Below are 27,652 nucleotides of genomic sequence, written 5' to 3'. Positions count from 1 at the left end.
TCTCAAAGTCAGTAAGACATCACCAGAGGGAAAGGGGGTTGTGTGGTAAGGAGAAGAAGGTAAAGGGGTGATAAATGGTGATGGAAGAGGCTTGACTTTGGGTGATGAATACACAATATAATATACAGGTGATGAATCGTAGAATGTACACCTGAAACCTATAAAATTTTATTGACCAATGTCACCCCAATAAATTCAATAAAAAAAGTATTCCTTGGGCCCTAGCTGGTTTGGCTCAGTGGGTAGAGTGTCGACTTGATCAGAATCGAACCCGGGACCCTTCAGTCCTCGGGATGACACTTACTCAACGGAGCCAAACCGGCTAGGGCCCAAAGTTTTTTGTTTGTTTATTTTTGTTTGTTTTTTAATAATCATTTTACCTTCCCACTGGTAATATAAGAGTTCAAGTTGTACACATCTTTGCCATCACCTAGAGTGGTCAGTTTGTAAATTTTAAACACTCTCATAATTATACAACGGTATTTCTTTGTGGTCTTAATTTTTGTTTTCCCAATGACTAACAGTGTTGAGCATCTTTTCATGTATTTATTTGCTATATGCATATCTTCTTTGGTGAGCTGCGTGTTCAAATAGTTCACTCAATTGTTTGTGTGTTTCCTTAATTTTGAATTTTGACGGTTCTTTATATATTCTGGAGAAAAGTCTTTTATGTGCAGATATTTTCTCCCAGTCTGTGGCTTGTCACTTCATTCTCTTAACAGTGTCTCCCAAAGTGCAACAGTTATATGAAGTCCAGTTTATCAGTGTTATATGCCGCTTATTTCTTGGATGTTGCGTCTAAGAAATCTTTGATAATCCAAGATCACAAAAACGTGCTCCATGTTTTCTTCCATAGGATCTGTAGTTTCACCTCTTACATTTAGGTCCATATTCATTCTGAGTTAGTTTTTGTATACGGAGCGAGGTGTGGATTGAAAGGCTTTTTGGGCGTGGGGATAATTTGGATAGCCAGTTGTTCCAGCTTCTAAGGAAAGACTGTCCTTCCTCCACTGAATTGGCTTTTTGCCTTCGTCCAAAAAACAACTGACCATATTCGTGCGGTCCTAATTGCTGGACTCAGTGTCCTGTTTTACGGACCTGCTTGTGTGTCGCCGCGCTGTTGTAATTACTGTAGCTTTATAAGTCCTGAAATCAGGTGCTTAAATCCTCAAACTTTGTTCTTTTTAAATATGTTTTGGCTATTCTAGTTCTTTTATTTTTATACTAGGGGCCCGGTGCACGAAATTCGTGCACTGGGTGTGTGTGGGGAGGGGAGTGTCCCTCAGCCCAGCCTGCCCCCTCTCACATACTGGGAGCCCTCAGGCGTTGACCCCCATCACCCTCCGATCGCCTGATCGGCCCCTTGCCCAGGCCTGACGCCTCCGCCAGAGGTGTCAGGCTTGGACAGGGGACCCCCATCTCCCCCTGATCACTGGCTCTGGCCCCCGCTCAGGCCTGAGGCCTCTGGCCCAGGAATCATGCCTGGGCAGGGGACCCCCATCTCCCTCTGATCGCTTGCTCCACCCCCCGCCCAAGCCTGACGCCTCTGACCCAGGCTTCAGGCCTGGGCAAGGGGACCATCATATCCCCCCAATCCCCGGCTCCGCCCCCCACCCAGGCCTGATGCCTCGGCCAGAGGAGTTGACCCTCATCACCCTCCGATCACCAATCACCGGATCGGCCCCTTGACCAGGCCTGAGGCCTCCGGCAGAGGTGTCAGGCCTGGGCAGGGGACCCCCAGCTCCCCGCGGTTGCAGGCTCTGCCCCTGCCCAGGCCTAACGCCTCTGGCCTAGGCGTCCGGCCCGGGCAGCGGGGACCTGCAGCTGCAGCAGCCCCCCGATCGTGGGCTCCGCTTTAGGCCCAGGCAAGGGACCCCTAGCTCCCGGGACTGCTAGCTTCGAACGTGCCCAGCTCCCATCGCTGGCTCCACCCCTACTTCCAGCTATCACTGGCCAGGGCGGCAAAGGCGCCTGATTCTCTGATCATGGCTGGGGGGCAGGGCAAAGGCGGCCCCAGGGCCGCCTTTGCCCTGCCCCCCAGCTCTTAGCTCCTCCCTGGGTTTCTGATCACTGTCAGTGGCAGGGGGCTTCTTCCTGCTTTCCCTTTCGCCTCCCTGCATTGTGCCTACATATGCAAATTAGCTGCCATCTTGTTGGCAGTTAACTGCCAATCTTAGTTGGCAGTTAACTGCCAATCATAATTGGAAGTTAACTGCCAATCATAGTTGGCAATTAATTTGCATATAGCCTTGATTAGCCAATGAAAAGGGTATCGTTGTACGCCAATTACCATTTTTCTCTTTTATTAGATAGGATGGATTTTAGAATCAACTTGCCTGTTTTTCTCTTACTGGTTTCTAATTTAACTCCATGTGGTCAGACAACATACTTTGTGTGATTTGAACCCATTTAAATTTATTGAGACTTACTTTGTGGCCAGATTAAAGTCTGTCGGAGCAATAGTTCAAGTTCATTTGAAATGAGTGTGTATGTTGCTGTTGTGAGTAGTGTTCATAAATGCCGAGGAGGTCATGGAGGTTGATTGCATTCTTCATATCTTCTGTTTTTACTACTTTTTTTTCTAGTTTTACTAAGTGCTGAAACGGCAGTGGTAGGATCCTCAGAGTGATTGTGGGCTTGTCTATTTCTCCCTTTAATTCCATCAGTTTTGTTTCACGTGTGGTGAGCTCTGCTGCTAAGTAATACAGTGGAGCCTTGACTTACGAGTTTAATTCGTTCCGTGACGGAGCTCATAACTCAAATTACTCGTATGTCAAATCAGTTGTGAACGAGTGAGACACGTGATGCTGGGCTGATGTTGTGGCGTTCACTGTGACGTTTGCTGCGCCAACTAGCGGTGGGGTATCTGAAGCTGGCTCGTAACCCAAATTTTAGCTCGCAACTCAAAGCAAAAAATCGGCCGAGAGACGGCTCATATCTCGAAAAACTCGTTAGTCAGGACACTCGTAAGTCACGGCCCCACTGTATACATTCATGATTATTACGATGAGTTGACCCTTTCCTATCATTATGGAAAGCTCTCTTTATATCAGGTGATACTCTACCTTATGATCTGTTTTATTTAATATTAATATAGCCACTCCAACCTTCCAAGGTGTATTTGTTTGTGTTATGTATCTTTTTCTACCCATTTACTTGCAATCTGTATACCTAATTAAGGTACGTTTCTCACGGGCAGCATGTAGTTGGGTTTTGATTTTCTTTCTGAGTTCTGACAGTCACTGTGTCTTAACTGGAATGTTTAATGTCCACTTTCAAAAGCTCCACCATGCTTCCCAGTCTCCCATGAAGCCGCACCCTCCATCAGCCCGATGCCTTTCCTCGCAGCCAGCATCTGGGGGCTGAGGGTGACACATCACGTAGGGCTCTCCCCCAACTTCAGTCCCCCATGTTCAGGCACTCCCTGACCTGCTCATACTTAATATTGTTCTTTAGAAGCAGTCAGTTTTAAAACTTTATATCACCACAGTAATCACTACCGTAAAATGGAATACTAGCCATAATGGAAGGTAACAATAAATATAGATATAATAGGAAAAAATACACAATTTTATAAAATTCTAGGCAGCCACTGCTGTTGGCTGAAGGCTCTGAGACTGAGCCCCTCTCTTTTTAAAAAAAATATATTTTATTGATTTTTTACAGAGAGGAAGGGAGAGGGATAGAGAGTCAGAAACATTGATGAGAGAGAAACATCGATCAACTGCCTCCTGCACACCCCCTAACTGGGGATGTGCCCGCAACCAAGGTGCATGCCCCTGACCGGAATCGAACCCGGGACCCTTGAGTCCGCAGGCCGACGCTCTATCCACTGAGCCGAACTGGTCAGGGCTGAGCCCCTCTCTTTGGAAAGAAATAGGTGGTAAAGACACACCAGCCCCGTCTGAGGCTTTCTCTCTGATGGGCTCAGAAGGCTTGGTAAGACACTGAAAGGCAAATGATGTGAATATATTCAAGGTTGCTCAGTGTCAAGGTTTGGAATGCCCCAAGCTGACCTTTAACCCTTGGCACCCCACCCTTTGAGAAGTGCTCTCTCTGGCACTTCTGAGCCAGCTTCCTGCGAGTCTCTCTCATTCTCTGTCACGTCCCTGTGCCTGGAGCATTGCCTCACACAGGGTTACTCTCAACACACTCATTGCGACGGGCCTTGTCCTTTGTCCCCTGTTAGACAGTAAATCCCTTGAGAGCAGGATCTATTCTAGCTGTAACCGTCTTTGTCTCACAGGCCCAGGAAGTATTTTTTAGTTGAGTTAGAAGATGAGGAACCGTTTAGAGATGCCCTCCCTCTCTTGGGGGTGATAGTTCACGAAATGTAAACATGGATTCTACTGAACAGCATTTTCAGAACCCGTGTACACCCCTGTCCTCTCATTATTGCGAATTTTTCCTTTGTGGTGTCCCTGCCTCTGCAGCTTTCAAGAGCCCTGATTTGTTAAGGGGAGCCCTGCTGATTGCTTCTGTCTTATGCAGCCCTGGTGTCATTAGGTGGTTTAATGAGTCTCTGTTGCGTGCTAGTGTAACAGGAAAGTGTTAGATCCTTGCAGTTGCCTAGTTCTCTTGACAAAATCCAGCAGGCATATGAGTTTACACAGACAAGTGTTGAGCAAAAGTGCTCTCAGTCATTGTCAAGTCTTTAAGAACAAACTTTAAGGAAAATGAAATTTCGTTCTGAAGCTATTTATATGCTTCTCTGTCACAGAGCAGCGAGGGGACACACGCTAGAGGAGTAACAGCATAAAAGTGAGAAACGCAAATGCACTGCTGATGTGGGAAGCGCCACAGAGCTCCCCCCATATGTGGGATGTCTGCTCCAAAGGAAGATTCCAGAAACTAAAATCAGTCCTGGTGTAGCAAGTGGTATAAACACCACTGAATCCAATTCTCCACAAACAGGAACTCCTGTGAAAGAGAAAGAAAGCCAAGGGAACCAGCATGAGCTGGGCACCCACAGGGGCCAGGCATTGGTTCTCAAAGCCAGGCCGCTGGACAGCAGCCCCAGGCTCACAGGAGCTTGTTAGAAACACAGACTCAGCCCTGACCAGACCCACCCTATCGGAACTGAAGGGCGGCGCCCAGAAGTGTGGTTTCACCAGCCGCCCCCCCCCCCCCCCCCCCCCCCGCCAGGGTCTTTCCCTGGTAAGACAAGCGAGCGCGGGGCCCCTGGCCTGGGCGTTCTGCAGACGTTATTCCACTTGATCCTCTTGAATCCAAACGAGCAGGTATTGGTCCCCATTTACCCACAGGGAACCTGAGACTCAGTGAAACTCATGTGTCCCAGGTTTACCCAACCAGAGGTGGAGCCAGCAAACGATCTGTTGGCAATTTATGATTTTGCACTTGAACCAGGGCTTCTCAAACTGTAAGATGTAGTCATGTTACCTGGAGATTAAATGTTAGATTCTGATTCAGTGGGTCTGGAGTGAGCCTGAGAGCCGGTATTAACTGGCAGGGCGGTCTGGGTAGCGAGGCCTCACCTGTTGCAGCCTGGCCTCACCTGGGGATGATGAGCCTCCAAGTCCTGGCAAATCAGAAACCCAGGGGGTGGGGCCCAGTGGCCTGTTTAACAAACCCTTCGGGTGATTCTAATTCTTGCTGAAGTCTGAGAACCACTCTCCTATTTCCATATTACAAAACTCAGTATTTGCAGGTCTGAAGCCAAGTGGTGCTTATATTTAGGCATGTGAAAGCCATTAAAAGAGAAACTGGACAAGGGAAAAAAGAAAACATTTACACCTGAATGGTAGCTTGCCTGAAGTGTTCTCCCATGAGATAAGGACACAGGACGTTATCTGGGCCTGCACACTGAGAGGCCTCTGTACAGCTCCCCCAAATGCAGATGGAGGCCAGTGGGCCCAGCACTGAGTGGGAGGCGTCGTGGTCTCTGGAGGCGCCGGATCTGGTGTTGCACACACAGGAGAGGAGGCTGAAGTGTTTCCAAGAAAATACCTAACACTTGAAACCTGTAAATTTTATTAACCGTTACTCATATAATTTCAATTAAAATTTTTTTAAAAAGGAAAAAATATCTAATAGTGGTGGAACTATAGCTACACTTATTTAGAGCAAAGTACTGAAAACAGCTTGGGATTTTTCTTTTTAATCTTGTGTAGTCTTAAAAATTCAGATGCATTTTTATTTATATCAAACTAAGGTGTGTTGCTTTGATATAAGTAACATTTTAAATTATCATCCAGGTAAAAGGGGAGAGTTGGTGTTGCAGTGAGTCTTCTAGGCTCAGGAAATCAGCTGCAGTGGAGAGCCCTGACACCCAATGTCGGGATGGCTTCCATGGGCACTGGCCTGCCCGTGGCCTGGGGAGCTGAGGAAAGCAATGGCTGAGGACGGGGTCCTGAATGTTGTAGGCGGTGTTGTGTTCCCCTGTTTGGGAAACAGGGGGTGTGTTTGCTGCTTGGCTGGGGTTTTGAGTAGTGTATTTTCAAGTGGTTTTTGATAACAGAGTAGACAGGAAAGGTCTTTGATTTATGCATCAGATACTTTTGCCATCTGAGGAAATACTCATCAAAGTATTTCCAATAAAGAAAGATGATGAAAGAAATTCTGCATTATACCCCTCACACTGTCATTTCATTACATGTAAATGAAGGGAGGGTCTCCAGGGACTCGTTTCCATGGCTCGCTCTCTCATCCAGCCTTCAAACGCCACCTCGTCCCTGAAGTCAGGTCACATACATGAAAGCATTCATTTCTGTCATGAAGTTGTTGATCAAGAATGTTCCATCTTAAGAAAAAAGATTGCTTAATAAATCCATTTTGTAAGCTATGCTGATTATTTAAGAGAATAGTATTTTTCTTCATCTAAACCAAGTTTTTATTCCTTTTCATAATATTGGGGGGTGGGGGAGACACAAAACTACCAAACAACATAAAGCCTGAGTTAGAAAATTTTCTTCCATCAAAGCCAGAACTCTTCTGTATAATCAAGAATTGCAGCCCTAGCTGGTTTGGCTCAGTGGATAGAGCGTTAGTCCATGGACTAAAGGGTCCCAGATTTGATTCTGGTCAAGGGCATGTACCTTGGTTACAGGTTCCCTGGCCCTGATAGGGGTGCATGCAGGAGGCAACCAATCGATATATCTATCTCACATCAATGTTTCTCTCTATCTCTCCCTCTCCCTTCCCTTCCCTTCTAATCTCTTTAAAAATCAATGGAAAAATATCCTAGGGTGAGGATTAACAAAACAAACAAAAAAAAGAATTGAGAGTGGATTGGATTGGGGGCACTGCTGAGTTCGGATGAGCTGATGGCAGCCTGCATTCTGACAGTGGAGAGATGTGAAGTTGGGATCCCAGATGTATTTAGAAAGGACTTTTACAGGAATTGATGATGGACTTGGATGTGGGGATGAGAGAAAAGGAAGCATCAAGAATGCCCCCAGGCTCACATACCAGGGTATCTGGTGATTTTAACTGTGACTGATAAGATACCTCTTATCACTTTGTCATTCATTTATGATAAAAGCAGATATTTCTACCAAATGCTATTCACATTCCCAAGGTGATTCTGAAATGCATGTGAAAGGAATATCTAGTATTTACCTGCTTGCTTATTATTGTATTGATCCTGGCTTTGACTCATTTAATTGCTAAAAGTCTCATGATTTTTTCACTTAAAAAAGATTGATTTTGACATACATTAAGAGGGATGTTTTCATATTGTTATTTTTGGAGTTTTTCTCCCTTAGGAGAGATCAGGGTTAGGGCCATAAGCTCAATCAATAAAATTATTAAAGGAAATGTATTAAGTACTTACCTAGGCAGGTTTGCTACTTCTCTGATTGCCAGCTGCTGCCTAATTACCTGGTCATGGTTTGAAGTGGAACATCATCTTTATGCGCAGGCCCAGGAGTCCCAGGGACCATAACATGCCATTTACCTGCACAATTCAGGCTGTTCTCAGTTCCTTTCATCTTGTTTACTTTCAAAGATTTTGAAATTATATTTCAGACTTCCAGTTTTTAGCCATCAATTCATATTCTGTTGAACATGTAATGTAATTTCCCCGATGTTTTTTAAATTTTTCACACGTAGAGGAGAGTTAGAAGTGAAGGTCAATATGTATGTACCTTCTCCTTGGTTCTATGATATATTTTGCTCTATCATATCTGTCCATCTGTCTGTCCCTTAATTCATCCATCAGTCCATCTCATTCTTTGATAGATTTCAAACTAGGTTGCAAACATCAGGACATTTTATTCTTTGGTATTTTAGCATGCATATTATTAACTACAGTTTAATCGTTGTTTTTTGGGTTCTTTCCTTTTTTAGGTAAAAGTTATGTACAGTGAAATGTACAGATTTTAAGTATAGCATTCCTTGAATTTTGACAAATGTGTATACCTCTGTAATCAGGCCCCGTAAGATATTAAACTTTAGCATCCCAAAAGGTCCCAGTTCTCCCTGCCTCCACTCACCCTCACAGGGAACACCGTCCTGAGTCATTTAACCATATAGTAGTTTTGCCTGTACTAGAGCTTTATATAGTGTCTACTCTCTTGTGTTTGGCTTCGTTCACTCATCATAGTGTTTTGGGGGTTTTTTCTTTCAATTTTATTTTGTATTGGTTTCAGGTGTGCACTTTGTGGTTCGACAGTCATATACTTTACATAGTGTTCGCTCAATATTTCCAGTATCCCAACTGGCACCATACATAATTATCACAACATTATTGACTATATTCCCTATGCTTTACATCCGTCCCCATGACTGTTGTGTAACTACCAACCTTACTTCTTACTCCCTTCATCCCCATGTCTTTCATCCCCACCCACACACACCCTCCCCTCTGGCAGCCACCTGCTCTCTCGGCGTGTCTATGAGTCTGTTTTAATTTTATGTCTTCTGTTCATCATTGTCATGTTTTGAGTCACCCCCGTTGCATGTATCAGTAATTTTTCCCTTTTGCTGCTGAATGGGATTCCGTTGCATCAGTCTGTCAGTTTCTCCTCTTGTTGATGGACTTCTGGGCTCTTTCCAGTTTGGGGCTCCTTGGAACATTAGTAGAAAAGTGTCTTGTGAGCACATGCTTTTGTTTATCTTGGGTAAATTCTCAGGAGTGGACCTGAGTGCTGAGGAGTTGGGTCATAGGGTAGGTCTATGTTTAACTTTGTAAGAAACTGCCAGACCTTTTTTCATAATGGTTGTAGCACTTCATTCTCCCTCCAGTTGTTTCACGTCCTTGACAAACTTTCCCTTCAGTTTTAGACATTCTGGTAGATGTGTAGAGAAAATACAAAGTTTAAATGATTATTCGCTAAGAAGAAGCAGTCAGATGGCCCTGAGGTCGCGTGCGCACAGAATTTGAATTGCTTTTTAGAGCCAAGCATAGTCAGGTGTTTATAAACAAAGCATGCAGCACAAGGATAGCAACACTTGTAGGAACCTGCGCTATTGTAAGTAGTTAAAGGTGTAAAGCTATGAATTTCCTTTCCAAAAACAAGCTGGAAGCTTCTAAGGACTTGCTTTGAGGGCGGCATAGGCCAAGGGCGATAGCGTTCAAATTGCAGAACTTCCCTCTATTACCAAAGTTCCCAGTATTAAAGGTCCCCAGCTATTACCATACGTGGGATATTCTACGCTTCAGGAAAAATAACAAAAACACTGCACTCCAGAGACTGGCTGACATGGGGACATTGAATTCTGATGGTTTTGCTATGCTTTAGAATTCAGGTAACAAAACCTATTGATAGCAGAGATTCAGACCTTCCCCAAAATTTGAAAACAAAAAAATATTTCAAACAGATGCCCTGCACTGACCCAGGGGATATTGTCCTCACACCCCAGTTTCACAAGCGTGGCCTGGGACTTACCTTCAGTCTCACTGTAGAGAGAGGAACCGGTTCTAGAGCTGGAGGAAGCTGGGATTGAAATTGGGCTCTGCGCATGCTCGCTGTGTGGCTCAGGCAAGTCCCTTCCTCTCTCAAAACCTGAGTTTCTCTCTCTGTCAGAGGAGGGATGACCCTCCCCTCCCGTGAGTGCCGTAACGGGAGGTTGGGGATGTAAAGCCGCTGCACACGGCAGTCCTCTCAGAGATGGCCTCTGTCTTCCTGCCCACAGTCCTCAGGCCCACGCGGTGCCCCAGGCTGCCCCTCAGGAATGCCAACTACAAAACCGCTCCTCCCCTGTTTCCTCAGTGAGCTTGACTGAGAATTACAGGGAAATAATTTCAGTGGAATTGTTCATGGCAAACAGCACCAGATGTTAGACCTTGGTCCTTGAGTTTTGGCTAAGGAAGGATTCAGAGCCAAGACTCAGATACAAGCAGAAGTTTACTTAGAAAGTCACAGAGGTAGAAGTGAGCCCTAGAAAAAGTGGGCCAGCTGGGCTGCGGGGACTCAGGGAGCCAGTTGCAGAGGCAAAAGAAGGGCCCTTGGAACTGGGGAGAGAGAAAGCAAAGGTGCTCACCTTAAGGGAGAACGGGGGAAAGAAAGGTGCAGATGTGCTTTGAGCAGCCAGCGCGAATGCCGGGTCCTTCATTGTAAGGGGTTCATCTGTTTCCGAAATGTGGGATTTTAGGGGAGATCTCAGGGGAGGATGCCCGAAGAATATTCATCAGCTTTCCGGATGTCCTTTCAGGGCGTGGTCTCCACCAGTTGGTGGGCACCAGGGCAGGAGGTCATTAGTCAGTGCAGCTGGTCCTGATGACAGCAGATGGACCAGCTTCCTCCGGTTTGTTGCTTTTCTGAAACAGGCCTCGATGTTATCCCTAGTTTAACCTAACCTCTCTCTGTGGCCCACAGACCCGAGGCCTGGTTTCTAAGATCATTTGATGTGGGTCAGAACCTCATTTTCCCGAGGGCTTCATCCTTAAGGGAGTGGTCCCGCCAGGGAGTCCTGGGAGGCTCTTCTCTGGCCCTTGTTCCTCCTCTGAGGGCCTCCCACAGGACTGGCCACAGGCCAGGGGAGGGAAGTTCAGGGGAGGGTCCGCACTGCATGACCAGTGACATGAAAGGTCAGGGGGTCTAAACCACATGATCAAAGATGTGCGAAGGGAGGAAAGGTCACCTCGGGGCGAGCTCCCACCCTACGATGCTGCATTCCCAGCTTTGCCCATTGCTCGGCTTTCCACCTGGGTGACCTTCTGACCCGGCCTGTCGTTCCTTCTCTGCTCCTGTCTGTCTAACTGCCTCCTATATCAGAATCACTCATGCCAAGTTGTAAATGCTCATGGGTTTAGACCTCCAAGAAAAAGAACTTTAATTCTAAAAGTTTTTCGTCTAAACGAATCGCTAGCTGTTACAGGGGATGTTTATAGGAGGTGCGTAAAGAACCTTCCTCAGGAAGCTTCAGTAAAAACCCCGCCCTGCTGGGTGTGACTGGGACGCCCGGCTGCTCCTGCTAAGGGATCAGAGAGTCATGCATGGGGTCCTGGGCTGCAGCGCCGAGACGGCCACCAGGGAACGTTGGGCGGCTGGCTCTCGAGGAGTGTTTCTAGTCTCTGCTGTCTGCAGGAGAGAGCCCGTCAGTGGCAGAGGAGCCACTTCGGGGGGTGATGGGGTTGGCGTGAGTGCTGTGTTCAGCTTCCAAAGTGCCAAATGCAGAATCCTAAGCACAGGAAACCAGAGCCTCCTCCACAGACGGACATGGTGTCTCTCCTCTCCCCTCCGCTTTCCCCTCTGCTCTCACCCCACCCCGCGGGTGTGGGGACAGGGTTCATCTTCACCCCGAAGGCAGGGTTGGGGTGTGCATACTGGACCTTGGGCTTCCTGTTTCCACCTGGGCAGAACGTAAAGCCCACGGTGACTCCCCGGAGCCCCCCAGTGCAGTCAGTTGGCCTATGGGGGCCGATGAAGTACAGGAGATGGTTTTTTTGTGTGTAATCTGGGGAGCCATGGGACTTTGTTTCTAAAGGAGAGATGTACTGTGATTCAGACAGAAAAGCTAAGTGTTTAAAGATCACCTGCTTCTGAACTACAGCTGATAAACAATTTGCAAGGCAAAAGTTGTATTCATTTGGTATAGATCAAAAAGTCACACTGCACTCAATAGCTTTGTAGCAAATGGTTTCTATCTGTAAAGGAAAAACAGAGCAGCTATTCACAGAAGAAATAAAATGGTCCTGTAATTAGGGAATAAATGAGTCACAGCCCTTAGTCACATTAAGATCTCACAGGCTGGCCATGCAGTTGTTTCGGTGATTATGTGGAATGGGCTGTGCAGAATAATTCATAGAAACCCCCTATCTTAACACTTCAGTTTCCCATGATTATTTTTCCGTGGTTCCATCCAGCTGGGACATTTTACCTGTATGTGACACACAGGCTCTGACAGTTGGTATTGTTAAACCACCCTAATCGTCCTTCCTAAACAGCCCTACACACGCACCTGTCTTTTTTTCCGAGTTAACATACCCTGTTCATTAGTGGCTACAGATGTTAGCTGGTCTGAGCTACTAGCAATAGATGGATTCAGCAGGAAAGCAGCTTGATTATAAGTGATAGAGCTTAATGTGCCCCAGTAACAGAGTCTCAGTTATAAACACATGAAATGCAGAACCCCAAAGAAAGCAAATGTATTCTTTCCTGTGCTGATTACTTCATCCATCATATGACACTGATTGAGCATTAGCACAAAACCACCAGCACAGAAAAATTTGATAATGAGGAAGAACCAGGTGCTAAACTGCATCTAAAGTTCAGCTCTCCTTGTGATGAAACATTTGTAAATTGATCCTGCCTGTAACCAAGCACTTGAAGAGCTTTCTAGGAAGGCTTTTAGAAGTCCTAGGCTTACGTTGGTATTTTTATATTACAGAAAATTTTATAGTAAGTATGCATCACAAGCAGGTTATATATTAGCCTTATGAAAGTCTTACATTTTTGCTCTGGCTTTTTTTCTTTCTGCATTTCTGCAGACTGTCAGGATGAGAAGAGCTTTCTGGTGGGTCAGGGGTCCTGCTTCGGAAGTGTGTGCTCCGAGCCTCTCCTGCTCTGGGCTCAGCATCCCATGAGTGTCTGGACCTAACAGCATTTGTAATAGTACTACTTGGTGCACAGCTTGCATCTGTTCATGTTATCTGTGCAACTTCTTGCTCTCTTGAAGTCTTCAGAGCTTTTTAATGACATTATTTGGCTGGAAATATAGCTCATGCTGTATTTTAAATCTCTTTCTCTTGTTTTATTTACCAAACTTTCGAACAACTTTAGATTCACAAGATTCATCGAGATTCAGGAGACAATTCTCAGACAGGTGAGAATACTTCAGTTTCACTCTTTTACACCCAGGCAGCATGTGTGGGGTCAAGTCTGAAATGTACTCTGACTTGCTCAAGCTATCAGAGGGCTGCAAAGCCAGAACAGAAGCAGAATCCCTGGGAGTTTTTTGAATATCCATTCATGGCAACCTTTTCTACCCACTGCCACCCCTTCCTGGTTTTCTTTTGCTGGCGAGAGACCATCATACAGATAGACCTAGAGTGGGAGAGTGGCCCACAAGCCCAGGGGGTGCGCTGTTGTCACACCATCGCAGTCCTCCCTTGCTTAGCAGCGTCAGTGGCTGTACAGTTAGAACATGGATGGGCCCTGGCCTGGGGGTCAGGAGCCCTGCCCACCAGCTCCGCTCCCCATTCCTTCGCCTCATAACTTGGGCAAGACTCTGCCTACTTGACCTTGGTTTCCTCAGCTATAAAATGATGACTTTTACATTTGAAAGGCCTGGAATTCTCTGACTAGAGGGAGAAGTGCGTCTACTACCAAAGATTTAAAATTCTTGTTCTTGCACACATCCTCTCCCGTTAGCGCAGCGGTTCTCACCTGTGGGTCGCCACCCCTTTGGGGGTCGAACGACCCTTTCACAGGGGTCGCCTAAGACCATCAGAAAACACATATATAATTACATATTGTTTTGTGATTAATCACTATGCTTTAATTATGTTCCATTTGTAACAATGAAAATACATCCTGCATATCAGATATTTACATTACAATTCATAGCAGTAGCAAAATTACAGTTATGAAGTAGCAACGAAAATAATTTTATGATTGGGGGTCACCACATAAGGAACTGTATTAAAGGGCCGCGGCATTAGGAAGGTTGAGAACCACTGTGTTAGCAGCTTCCCAGCCACTAACCCATCACGTCAGGCCCTGGGCTGTTGTTCGGTCCCTCTCTTTGGTTCCAGGGAGGACCACACTTTAGCCTCCTCAGGAAGACTTCATGTGCTCTTCCTGAACTTTGGTTTCTTTATTTGTAAAGTGAATTAACAGTGTTCATCTGGTGGTTATGAGGATTAAGGGGGAAAATGTACATTACATCTATCAGTGCCTGGTGTTTAACTACTTAGCATCCTTCTCCCCTCCCATACCTTTCCCTTCTCTTTCTCAGCTCTTCTCTCTCAGATGTTTTAGTTTATTCCTTCTAACACTTACAGCAAGAGTATTATTTTAACTCACTTAAGGGCTTCTGGGTGCCAAAATCTGTTACAAGCATTCTCATATCCTTTGCAGTGCCCAGGATTGCCTCGCACATAGTAGACACTCAGTAAATACTCACAAAACATTAAACCATCCCATCTTAAAAAGCATGGGCTCTCCCATTTATTAGCTCTTTGACCTTGAGCTACCTAAACAATCTTTCCAAGTTAAATTTCCTTGTCAGTAAAATGGGGATTGTACTGTGTAGCTTTTAGAATTGTTGCAAGACCATATAAGATGTGTCTATAAATATTAAATATTTAGTAATAAATATTAAAGTAAATATTAAAATATTAAAGCACTATCTCTGACGCACAGTAGGTGCTCAGTACATGGTAGCTATTTTGAAAATTGGTGATACTGTATCTCTTTTGCCATTGAGTACAACTATCTAAAAGTTCTTTATTCTTCTTTTTTCTGTTTTTGAAATTCATTCCACAAGTATCTGTTGAGAGAATGAATACCAAATTCTTTTGTTTAAATGGCCAATACTAAAGGATAATTTCTCAAACTTCAAATTTCTATTGCTATAATTGCTCTTAATTTTAGCTGAGATAAAATTAGGAAGAATAAGCATTATCTATCTTTGAATAATTTCTGATAAATGATTTAGGATTCAACAAGGCAACCTGGGCCAATAGCTGTGAAACTAACCTCCTACTTTACTTTTATTTAGAAACTATATTTTGAGGAATTCTTATGCTCTTTAATCTTGAATTTAATATTAAATCTTCTCTAAGTTCCATTTTATTATAAACAAATGTTAGGAATGTATATGATTAATAAGTCCCTGAATAGGCCAAAAACGAATGTCTTGCAAGTGATCGGTTAGTTTCTGAGGGTTTGAAAGATGCCATATGATTTTAATTGTATTATTTAAAATGCTACCACCTATAGTTGTCTTTATAAAGAAATACCGAAACTCATATTCAAGGCTAGAAAAATTAAGGCAGAGTCTGGAAGACAAAAATAGGCAAAGGGATAGTAAATGTTTTATGTTAGATCATTTAAGGCTATGGTGTGCAGATTAATTTTATAATATTCTGCTTTTCACTACATGCTGTAAAAATACAATTTAGGTTTAGTTACTGATTTAACCATTTTTAGTCGAATCAGATTTTTTAGGACACTAAAGTAAATGGTTAAAAAGGTGATCTAGAAAAGTGTCTAAGGCATATTATTACGTGAAAACAGCCAGTATGAGAACAGCGTTATAACATGGCCCGTGTGTGCCTAAGAAGGGGTGTGTGCAAGTGGACAGGCGAATAATAGTCAGCATGCACTAATACTTCGTGGGCACTGCCCCAAGGGCCGGCGTGGATTAGCTTGCTTACAGCAGCCTATGGACAAGATGCCGTAACTGTCCTCACTACACAGGTCAGGACACGGGAGGAACACCCCCAGGGTTACACAGCTGCTGGTTGGATAATGGGGACTTGAATTTTGCCAGTTTGGCTCTGGAACTGGTCCTCTGAACTACTATACTCTCTTACCCCCCCCCCCCTCTCTTTCTCTCTCTCTCTCTCTTTGTGCCACTAGACAGTTCTTTTTTTTTTAAAAAAAAAAAAAGCATTTATTTTTCTCTCTCTTGAAATATCATTTATTGGGTCTGAGAAATGCGGAAGCTGCATGTCTGCCTTCCGTCTCAGCGCAGTGGAGGTCTGTTAGAGTTTCTCTCCTTGCTCATGCATGGTCCCCACCGGAAGCATACACCTTGACCATGCATGTTTCTGCAGCCACCTCTGCAGCCCTGGTGTTTTTATCCCCGGTCCTCACTGCTGCCTTAGATCTGGCAGTAATGGAACAACACATTTTGAGTGTTAAATTCAAAGTCTGTAAAGACTTATGTAGAATTTTAATTGTTTTCCCTGTCCCCCGCTTCCCTGAAAGTGGGGACAAAAGTGAGAGTTTAGTTTTTGCAAATTGTTGAACTATAAAACTTCTTTTTCTTCTCTTCATTCATGGGATTGGCAGTTTGCATCACTTGATGAAATCACATCCTTAGAAGAACACAGAAGACAATCTAGAGCAGCGGTTCTCAACCTGTGGGTCGCTCCCCCTTTGGCGGTCGAACGACCCTTTCACAGGGGCCGCCTGAGACCATCCTGCATATCAGATATTTACATTATGATTCATAACAGTAGCAACATTACAGTTATGAAGTAGCAACGAAAATGATTTTATGGTTGGGTCACAACATGAGGAACTGTATTTAAAGGGCCAGAAGGTTGAGAACCACTGATCCAGAAGCTCAACTTTTCAGAAAAAAAGGCTTGCAATTGGTCTAAATTAGTTTCCCAAGAAAAATCAACTCTGTTGATTTCACTAGTATTTATTTCCTCAAATATAATAAGAACCTTCCCTATCCAGTTAAGTGTATTTGTACTTCAGATCAGAATGAACTCCCCAAAACTCCCCCTAAGTTTTAATGTTTATTTTAAAAAAGAGTTATTAGTGGGGAAAAAGAACCATTGATCACGAGCCCATTTCCATGACGTAATGTGATGCCATAAGGACAGGCATTGTTCTACTACTAACATGGTGGAAAATTCTGTGTGCGGTGAAAATATGAAGAGAAAATGGTTTCCTATTTCTTAAAAGTATTTTATAGTGCTTAAGAAGTGGCCTTGATTTTCTTTGGAGAATGACAGGGTAATGTGTCCAAACTTCACCTGTGAATAAGCTGGTAACTAACCACTCCCCTTACTCGTCTGGAATCCTTAGAGTCTCATTCATTCAGATACAAGAGCAGGAGGAGGGAGTCCGTTGATGTGAAATCGATATCATCTCGAGGCAGTGATGGTAAGAAGTTTTTCAGATTTTCTTGACCTTTTTAAAGCATAGAAAGTGACAGAAGAATATATAAAAGAATTCCTCAGCATATAAACAAACCCCAAGGAATAGGAAGTCAGCAAAACTGGCTTCTTCACCATAGGCAGTAGACTTTTTAGGCCTTTTAATCATTTTTTTCTTTTTACAGTCTTTATCTTTTCTTTGGAATGACTCGGTGCTTGATCCTTGATGGCCTAAGGTGTGCTGGACCATAACCACCAGAGCAGCGCAGTTTCTGTGGCTGGGTCACACGTGGGTGCTAGTGGCAGAGAGGGGACCAGAATCTTGGCTTCCCAACTCTACTGCAAACCCAGTTTTCAGTGTATCTGTTATACACCCTTACTGTCCCTTAATAAACTGTCCCAGATAAACTGAGACAGAATTTAGCAAAATACTTTTTTAGTTCAGTCAGGCCTAATTAATTCATTGGATTTGCAGGCGGATGGGAAAGTCAAAGATGGTTCTGAAATATAATTCCTCTGTGCCTGAGAAGATAGAAGTAATATATACAGAAACAAAGTCTCCATGTATGGCTAGGTGGGGGTTGAGGAGAAGATAAGTTTTATTTTAGTGGAAATGCCAAAGAAGCTAAAATGCAAGACTTCTACTCAGGGCTAGAGACATGGATTGGGGAGCCCTAGAGGGGACAGACGAAGAGCCATGAGCAGAGGAACATTCCTAAGGTGTGTGTGTGCGCACAACAACAACACAGAAGACCTGAGTTCAAGGCTTGAAAGTACACCCTCCGTGAGAGGGAGACAAGAGAAATAGGGCCAGTGCAGAGAACAGGAGAGCTGGGAGTGAACCGTATGGACACAGTGTCATGTGAACCAAGAGCAGAGGAAAGTGGAAGAAAGGAGATGCTAGCAGTGTGAGTGCTGCAGAGATCAGAGAGTTCATGAGCTGAGAACTCCCATTCAGTTCGTGTTTATTTAGCAAATGAGGACACGTTCTAGAGGTATGAGGAGGGGACGGTGAGTGACAGAAGGGAGAGAAGTGGGGTGGTAACTTTGTGGGCTGGGACTCATAGGCCTTCCTGCCACCAAAGTTCCAGGCCAGACCATCCTTTCCAAGTAGTGGCCAAGCTGTTACCCTTTCAGGATTAGGAGATGGATGAATTCATTGCTTTATGGGGGACGGTAGTCCTTTGAGAACCAGGCCACTAGTTCAGGATGGGATTGTTCGCTGCACTCAGCCAAGCTGAGCACCAACACCAGACACAACTTTCTTGACTTTTCCCCAGCGCCAAGCCTGCAGAACCGTCGCTATCCATCCATGGCAAGGATCCATTCCATGACCATCGAGGCCCCCATCACAAAGGTGAGTGGCAGCTGCTGTCTCTACAGTCAGGGTCACCCAGCACTGGGCTGTTTTGGAGATTAAATGAATGACATACCACGATGTCATAGAATTTACAGTCTAGTAGAGAAAATAGATATTAAACACAATAAATAAATATAGTTGTAAACTACAAAAATTGCTGTAAAGGAAAACAGTTTAAGAGGAAATTAGATTAGGGCCCTATTTTGGGTGGTGAGAGGGGTGATCAGGAAGGGTCTGTCTGTAGAGGAAGTAATGTTTGATGTGAGACCTGAGGCATGCAAAGACATAGAAGACGAGAGGGGAGAAGAGGATTCGAGGCAGCAGACACAGCAAAGGGTGAAGCCTGGGGTGAGAAGGGGGACCAGAGCAGTTGAGGACCTGAAGGAAAGTCAAGTGGCTGGATCTGGAGAGCGGAGGGAAGAGATGGTGGCATGGAGCTTGGCAGGGCTCGGTTCATTCTGGCCAGGTGGGCCATAAGGAGTTTATATTTCCGTTGTGGTGCAGTGGGAACCACTGAAGAGTTTAAAGCAGGGAGTGACATGATCAGATACGCAGAGACTGGATTGGAAATGGCAAGCGTGGAATAAAAGCAGCCAGTTAGGGGGCTTTTCCAGAATTTCAGGCAAGAAATGGTATTAGCTGTGCCAGGATTCTAACAGATTAGGGACTATTTAGGGGTAGAATCAGTTTGACTTGGTGATTAATTATATTGTCAGGGTGGGAAGGTTAAGTTGCATGATATGGAAACCAGATCCTCTTAGACTTTCATTTGAGCACAGGATGGACAGGAGTGGTTTTCTACTGCAGCGTGGAAGCCAGAGAACGGAGCAAAGCCCTGTGTCTTTCTTGTTTTGTTTGTTTGTTTGTTTACTTGCTTGCTTTGGGGAGAGAAGAATGAGTTTGGTTTTGGACATGTAAGATACTCCCATGGATTTGTCAGGTAGGCAATTGAATACACAAGTCTAAAGGTCAGAAAGAGTTCAGAGCTGGGATGTACATTTGAGAGCCCTTGGCATATGGATGATGTGTCCAAAGTCATGGGAATGAGAGCTCATCTCTGGCGGCCTGTAGAGTAAGAGAAAGGCCCAGCACCAACCCCTAAGGAACTCCACCCTGTAAGGGGGCTGGAGGAGAACGACCAGCAAAGGAGCCTGCAGAAACGTAGTCGGTGAGGTGGGAGAGATGCCAAAGGGGTGGGGTGAGCAGCATTCCTCAATAAGAAGGGAGTGGTGGCGTGGAGGCACCAGTCACTCAAAACAATGTGTCATCATCTGATTTCTTTTGGATTCCAGGTATATGGGAAGTAGAATCCCAATGACCTCAAATTTTTTCTTTCCCTACTTCCTTAGGTTATAAATATTATTAATGCAGCCCAAGAAAACAGCCCTGTTACAGTAGCAGAAGCCTTGGACAGAGTTTTAGAAATTTTACGGACCACAGAACTGTACTCCCCTCAGCTGGGCACCAAAGACGAAGATCCTCACACCAGTGATCTCGTTGGAGGCCTGATGACTGTGAGTGATGAGGATAAACCAGAGATTAATGTGCTCAGCCACATGCAGCATGTATTGTTACCTATACTTGCAGAGTACTTATACCTGTTGTATGGACAAACCAGGAGCGTCTGCATCAAAATTTCTGTGGTTGGCATTAGTTAAGGAATCTTGCATTTCTCTTTCTATAGGAGCTTTGCAAAGCTGACTGACCATAGCATGGGAGATAGTCCTTCAGCATTCCTATTATACAAAGGCGATCCTAGGCAGTTGGTTGATATGCATGGCCCTTGTCTTTCTTCCCTTGACCTGGCATGGTATTCAGTTGAGGTTATGGCCAATCTCCTTGGATCTCAGGCTCTTTATCTATGTAAATGAAAGGGTTTGTGCTTAGACTACAGCACTAGTTTCCAGAATCGTAGCTGTGGAACCATTTTTTCAATAAAAGCTTCTATAGAAGTTCCCTCTATAATCGGATAGAGCAGAGGAAGCTGCTCTGGCTTGGTGGGGAGGGGAGGAGCCTCCCCTGCCAGCACACCACCACCATAGTAGCTGATTTCAAAAGACTCATCCTGTTTTGCTGTGATCTATTTGGCCACAATCATCTATCAGCAAGTGAAGAAAATTCAAATTATTCATCTGTACTCCTTATCAGAGGTGGGAGCTGTAAGAATCCTTTGGGAGAAAAACAAAGTCCAAGGGTCATCGATGAGTTTTATTTTAAAGGCTGAGCATTGACTAGCTTTCTGACCCATTCTTCTTGTTCCAACTAAAAATCTCTGATGAGCCTGCAGTCTGAGCAATCTCCTAGTTACTACTTCCCTGCCCCAGGGGTGGCCTTTGTTGCCCCATCCCAGTGCAGAGCAGACTTCAGTTAGAGAGGACAGCCAGGGTCTTTCAGGAGGGTGGCCCCTACAGCTCAAGTCCAAAGGATTCCCACTGCTGTCATACATCTTAGGGTTCCTCTCCAGGTAATGCTGTGAGGAACCAGTGCAGGATTCCACCTCTTTTTATGAAGCATTAGGGAAGAGGAGAAACAAAGGCAAAGAAGAAACAGAGGAGTCCCCTGTGATATCTGTCTTAGAAGAGGGGCCATTGTAACTTCTCTTTTATTCATTTGTAAAAAATTAAACTCTTGGCCTAAAGATCCAAGGTGTGACTTCAGGGGAGCCCTTCATTGACATTTTAAACCTTAGCACACACTTTCTAGGGATGACAAACAATTATAAATTATACAAACAAATATAAAGGAGCTAAAAAATTAGGTACTTGTATAGAAGATGAAGGGAAGGAAACTGAGATACAAGAACATCTGGAACTAGTTCAAGTCCAGGAGCCTAGTAAAGGCCGAACATTGGAATCCTGCCCACTCCCTATGCCAGTGATGGCGAACCTATGACACATGTGTCAGAGGTGACACGTGAACTCATTTTTTTGGTTGATTTTTCTTTGTTAAATGGCATTTAAATATATAAAATCAATATCAAAAATATGTCTTTGTTTTACTATGGTTGCAAATATCAAAAAATTTCTATATGTGAAACGGCACCAGAATTAAGTTAGGGTTTTTCAAAATGCTGACACGCCGAGCTCAAAAGGTTTGCCATCACTGCCCTATACTGTCCCTTCAAAGATCTCAATCTAGAAACTTTTAAAAGTTAGCAACAATGCTCATGTTGCTAAATAGAAAATGCAGTTGGAAAAAATTAATTCAGATATTAGTCAAAAATTAGCTCAAGCTTTTTAAGGCTTTACATTAAGGAATTCCCAAATGTGGCCCATGGCTTTGGCTCCCTAAGAAGTAAATCAGAGAAACTAAGATGGCGGCATAGGGAAACACCGAAATTGCTGCCTCCTACAATAACTTCAAAACACAATAAAAGGACAGAACGGACATCATCCAGAACTTACAGGAAGGCTGGTGGAGTGAAAATTCTACAGCTAGAAGGAAAGAGAAAAGCACACTGAGGGTCAGGAGCTGCGGAAGTAAAGTGCAAAGGTACGGAGGCTCAAGAGTGCGCAGAAACCTGAGGTACCAGAAACCTGGTACCTGAGGACGCGGCTGTCTTTTTGAATCGGGAGGGAGTCACAAGCTCCCGACTGCTCTGAACTCCGGTTCCGGGAAGTCTCTGGGGACCCAGGACTCATACAGGGAGAAACTGGACTGTCTGGCAGCGGGCAGAACTCGGAACTCGAGGCCGGCTTTCCCTCAGAGGTGCTTGCAGCAATTAAATTATCAGGACACTGAGACGCGCGGCCCCTTAGGGCAGGGCTGAGGATCCACCATAGCTGCTTGCTCCACCCTTTGATTCCCTGAGACCCCGCCCCACCCAGGCTGCGGCAGAGGCTTTTGCATATGAATGCCCTGGCCCTTTGCAACCTGAAAATTACCTAACAAACTGCAGCGGGGCCACAGACCCAGAACTTCCAAGAGAAGGCCCAAGGCCCCACAGCAGCTTGCATTGCTTCACAGCTGGGCCTCATCTGGGCACCTCCAAACTCCAAAAAAGGAAGGGGAATCTGCAGTTCTCTTCATAGCTCCTGCTGGGTAACCTCCAAGAGCCAGTGTACCCAGTGGTCAGAGGGGGACCATCTGGATTACAACTCCTCAGATCCATAAGGGACACACCCAGGGGGCAGACTCAGTGAGCACCAAAACCCCACTGAAGCAAGTCTTGCCCCAGAAGGGTGTCTTCAGCACAGAAGTTCTCCCACTGCAGACACAACTGATTCTCACTGCCAATTGGCCTGGAGGTCAATTCCTCCCAGTGATCCTACAACAATCAAGGCATAACTACAACAAGACTGTGCACAAAGCCCACAAGGGGGTGCACCAAGAGTGTCCACCTCAGGTAACGGGGGAGGCTGAGCCACTGGGCCCTACAGGACACCTAGCACACAAAACCACTCTACCAACACAGGGAAGCATAAAAAATGCGGAGACAAAGAAACAGGTCACAAATGACAGAAATGGAGGAAAGCAACCAACTGGATATACAGTTCAAAACCACGTTTATAAGGTTTTTCAAGAATTTTATGGAAACCGCCGATAAATTTAGTGAGACCCTCAAGAAATCTAGTGAGACCCTCGAGGATATGAAAAAGGACCAACTAGAAATTAAGCATACACTGACTGAAATAAAGAATAATATACAGAGATCCAACAGCAGACAAATGGATCCCAAGAATCAAGTCAAAGATTTGAAATACAAAGAAACAAAAAATACCCAACCGAAAAAGAAAAAAGAAAAAAGATTCCAAAAATATGAAGATAGTGTAAGGAGCCTCTGGGACAACTTCAAGCGTACCAACATCAGAATTATAGGGATACCAGAAGAAGAGAGAGGGCAAGATATTGAAAACCTATTTGAAGAAATAATGACAGAAAACTTCCCCTACCTGGTGAAAGAAATAGACTTACAAGTCCAGGAAGCGCAGAGAACCCCAAACAAAAGGAACCCAAAGAGGACCACACCAAGACACATCATAATTAAAATGCCAAGAGCAAAAGACAAAGAAAGAATCTTAAAAGCAGCAAGAGAAAGAAAGTCAGTTACCTACAAGGGAGTACCCATACGACTGTCAGCTGATTTCTCAACAGAAACCATGCAGGCCAGAAGAGAGTGGCAAGAAATATTCAAAGTGATGAATAGCAAGAACCTACAACCAAGATTACTTTATCCAGCAAAGCTATCATTCAGAATTGAAGGTCAGATAAAGAGCTTCACAGATAAGAAAAAGCTAAAGGAGTTCATTACCACCAAACCAGCATTATATGAAATGCTGAAAGGTATTCTTTAAGAAGAGGAAGAAGAAAAAGGAACTCTTACCATTTGCCACAGCCTGGATGGAACTGGAGAGTGAATAAATACCACATGATCTCACTCATTTGTGGAATACAATGAACAACATAAACTGATGAACAAGGACTGATCCAGAGACGGAGAGGCATTGATTGGACTGTCGGGCCTTGGAGGGAAGGTAGGGGAGGCTGGGGGTAAGGGGGAAAGATCAACCAAAGGACTTATATGCAAGCATATAGGCCTAACCAATGGACACGGACAACGGGGGGGGGGGGGGGCGGTGAGGGCATGAGTGGGGGTGGGGGTAGGGGGTAACGTGGGGATAAGGACACATATGTAATATCTTAATCAATAAAAAATATATTTAAAAAAAAGAGAAAGAAGTAAATCAAATAACACAGTCCCTATGAGAGTAAGGAGGGTCCCTTCAAAATCAAATGCATCCAAACCAAAGCAAGTTCACTTCTGTGATTTCACAAATATGGCTTCAAAATGCCAGAAGAGAAAGATGGCATGAGAATAAGCCAACTCACAGCCCAGGTGTGAGACAGAATGCAGTCATTTCCATTTTATTCTCAATTCTCCACCTCCTGAGGCTAAGAGCCATGAAGGGAGAATATCCTGTGTCTTGTAGCTATTGTTCTGATTTAGTTTTGAGCTTCAACTTGGGAGTTACAGATTGACTGGGTTACTCATTATTCAAATCTCTTTGGCTAATAAAAGAAATGAGAAAATAATGCCGGCATATACAACATGCTTCTAATAGCACCTTGCTTTATTCCAGGATGGCCTGAGAAGGTTGTCAGGAAACGAGTATGTGTTCACTAAGAGTAAGTTGCCATAGAACCATTTGTTACTTATAACCTGTCTCTAGCCCAGGGGTGGGCAAACTTTTTGACTCGAGGGCCACAATGGGTTCTTAAACTGGACTGGAGGGCTGGAACAAAAGCATGGATGGAGTGTTTGTGTGAACTAATATAAATTCAAAGTAAACATCATTACACAAAAGGGTACGGTCTTTTTTTTTTTTAGTTTTATTCATTTCAAACGGGCGGATCCGGCCCGCGGGCCGTAGTTTGCCCACGGCTGCTCTAGCCTGTGCAGTCCCAGTGTTGTGGTTATTTGGTTGGGGGAGAATCTTGGTGTTACTTCCTATTGGTCTCATTGCAGTTTAAGCATTTCTATGTTCTACATTTGATACCAGGTCTCATAATTAAAATTACTTATCTGAACACTGTCAGAATAAGGATTGGACATTTCTACACGTTTAAACAGACTGTTAAAATGAATTGTTTTTCTGTTTGGGGGCCTTGGAATTTAGTAATGTAAGAGAAGAGCCCTGAAGTGAATATCCTCCCACCCTTAGAGTTCAAGACTTTCTCTTTATAGTAGCAGATGAAGATGACAGATGTTCAAGGGCACCCAGGATTCCACAATTAACCCTCTTTCCGCACCCCCCTCTCCCATCTGTTTGCTCAGATGTGCACCAGAGTCACAGTCATCTTGCAATGCCAATAACCATCAATGATGTCCCCCCTTGTATCGCTCAATTACTTGATAATGAGGAAAGTTGGGAGTTCAACATCTTTGAGTTGGAAGCTGTTACACATAAAAGGTATGTAGCTTCTCTGGCTGCTGGCAGAGAAGACTGATGGCCAAGCTCAAGACTCCACGTTGGAAACTTTGAGGGAGACATGAGCCCTTGCAGAGAGGCTGTTCCTTTCGTGCTGTGCTGGAGGGGTATCGCAGAGAGGAGACCATGGCCCCTGACTGAGCTCCTTTATGGAGAGAATTAGTGGGTGAGGTATGGGATCAGCCTGGTGATGACCCAGGATGAGGAAATGCTGAGTCCTTTTCACATCTACGCAGGTCATTCCTTTGTGCTAAAGAGGTAAGAGCTCCAAGTATTCTCAGCCCCAGACTTGTTGAAGCCCCACCTTACAAAATGAGTTGGAGGGGACTGGAGACTTTTATTTTTATTTGTCCTATAGGCAGGGCAAGGGTTAGATGACTCAAAGTCCTCTTCTATAGTAGGGGGCTATTTTCTCCAGGGGTGTTAGTCTAGTAGGATGTGAATGCCTCGCACCTGTAAATAAGTAACATACGATAGAACTTCGCTGAAACCACACAAGCCATTCCTCTTGTTCTTAGGCTCAGTAACTGCCTCAGGGGACACAAAGGAAGTACAGAGCTGATGTGGAAGTGGAGATGGGGAGGAGTTACCAGGGGCCTTTCTTGGCTGTCAGATCCACTGAAGAGTTTATGACTTAGAGATAATCTGGAAGTCATTCAGATTGACCACTGTTGAGGCACGTAGTTGCAAGAAGTGGCCAGTGAGGAGATGTGTTTACGCCCCAATGCATGTGTAATAAGCATCAGAAGAAAAATGCCTCCATTCCTCAGCATCATCAACGCAAGCAGTTTCTGGACCAATGAATACAATGAATCAGGGTTTGTCTTCCTGTTTTCCAGGCCATTGGTTTACTTGGGCTTAAAGGTCTTTTCCCGGTTTGGAGTATGTGAATTTTTACGCTGTTCTGAAACAACTCTTCGGGCCTGGCTCCAAGTGATTGAAGCCAACTACCACTCCTCCAATGCTTACCACAACTCCACCCATGCCGCGGATGTCCTGCACGCCACCGCCTTCTTCCTGGGAAAGGAGAGAGTGAAGGTAGAACTTTGATATCATGATCTAGTTACTTACCTAGACAATTTTTTTTTCTTTTGCTACAAAATTGGTCATTTGGTGTTATAAAGACATAGCCTTTTCTCCTAGCCCTCCCCTACCCCAAATGCCTAAAATAACTATTTATGCCACTATCGAGTCCTCTAAAGGCCTAGCTGATCTATGAACCCATTCTCCAAGTGTTTACTTTGTGATACTTACTTAGAGGACAAAATTTAATTATTATAGCAAATGGTTACTAGGTCTAGTGGTTAAGTTTTAGGATCAGAATTTGGCCATTGGTAAATTATAATCCAGATAGTGATGAGTTCTTTCAGCACTGCACATTTGCATACATATGTGTTGTGTAGGAATGATTATGTATATCTTATATTAATAACTGTGTGTAACTCTGACAGAGTTCCATGTCCCCTTGTCTTACTTAGAAACCAATACTGTCATATACAGGTGCTGATGTGTAGGGTAGCGATATGTATACCCCATGTATACATATGGGCAAGAGAGCCCCATCTTCCCCCCTTCCTATCACCATTGGCACAATGAAGCTTGTAATTCCTTTGCTAAAACTGAAGCTTAGACTGTAGATACCCCTGGTAGAAGTGCTGTATAGAGACTGAAATTCGTATCAATCTGCAAATGCCTGACATTATATATAGATATATATAAGCTTAAAGGCCTGGTACTTAAGGAAAAGCATGGTAGTGAGACAGGTAGAGGGAACAGGAATGGCACCAAAATGGAGACAGGGGTATTTTTTTTTCTATTTTGCCAAATGCTGGTATTCACTTTCATCAGCACGAACGTAAAGAATGTGTTTCAAGAATGAAGCTTTTGAAGATTTTGTCTCCTACTTTAGAAATTCTAAATGTGTGATCAGAGGTGATATGGGCCTGTGTTTCCATAGCACCTTTGAGGAGCTAAGACACCTCCAGATTCCCACTCCAGGTTCTCGTTCTCAGTTTTACACTGCATGGATATTGTATAGCTGAGGTCCCCATTGCCAACTGAGGACAGGGCTAAGGCATAACTCCAAAACCAAGTGATCTATAGCTACTGCACTCTTGA

General features: G+C 44.4%; 1 protein-coding gene across 7 annotated transcripts in view; it reads left to right on the top strand.

Moving 5' to 3' along the window:
• PDE8B (phosphodiesterase 8B) overlaps positions 1-27,652 on the top strand; it is a 214,588-nt gene that overhangs the window by 173,365 nt on the left and 13,571 nt on the right. For all 7 annotated transcript variants that reach the window (XM_059694267.1, XM_059694273.1, XM_059694274.1 and 4 more), the window contains 7 exons: positions 13,185-13,227; positions 17,175-17,252; positions 18,526-18,602; positions 19,955-20,119; positions 24,686-24,731; positions 25,381-25,516; positions 26,374-26,572. In XM_059694267.1, coding sequence (XP_059550250.1) covers positions 13,185-13,227; positions 17,175-17,252; positions 18,526-18,602; positions 19,955-20,119; positions 24,686-24,731; positions 25,381-25,516; positions 26,374-26,572 — 744 coding nt within the window. The remainder of the gene's footprint in view (positions 1-13,184; positions 13,228-17,174; positions 17,253-18,525; positions 18,603-19,954; positions 20,120-24,685; positions 24,732-25,380; positions 25,517-26,373; positions 26,573-27,652) is intronic.

The sequence above is a fragment of the Myotis daubentonii genome, chromosome 4 (genome assembly GCF_963259705.1).
Source record: "Myotis daubentonii chromosome 4, mMyoDau2.1, whole genome shotgun sequence".
NCBI lineage: Eukaryota > Metazoa > Chordata > Mammalia > Chiroptera > Vespertilionidae > Myotis > Myotis daubentonii.
This window is presented reverse-complemented; position numbering and strand designations above follow the sequence as displayed.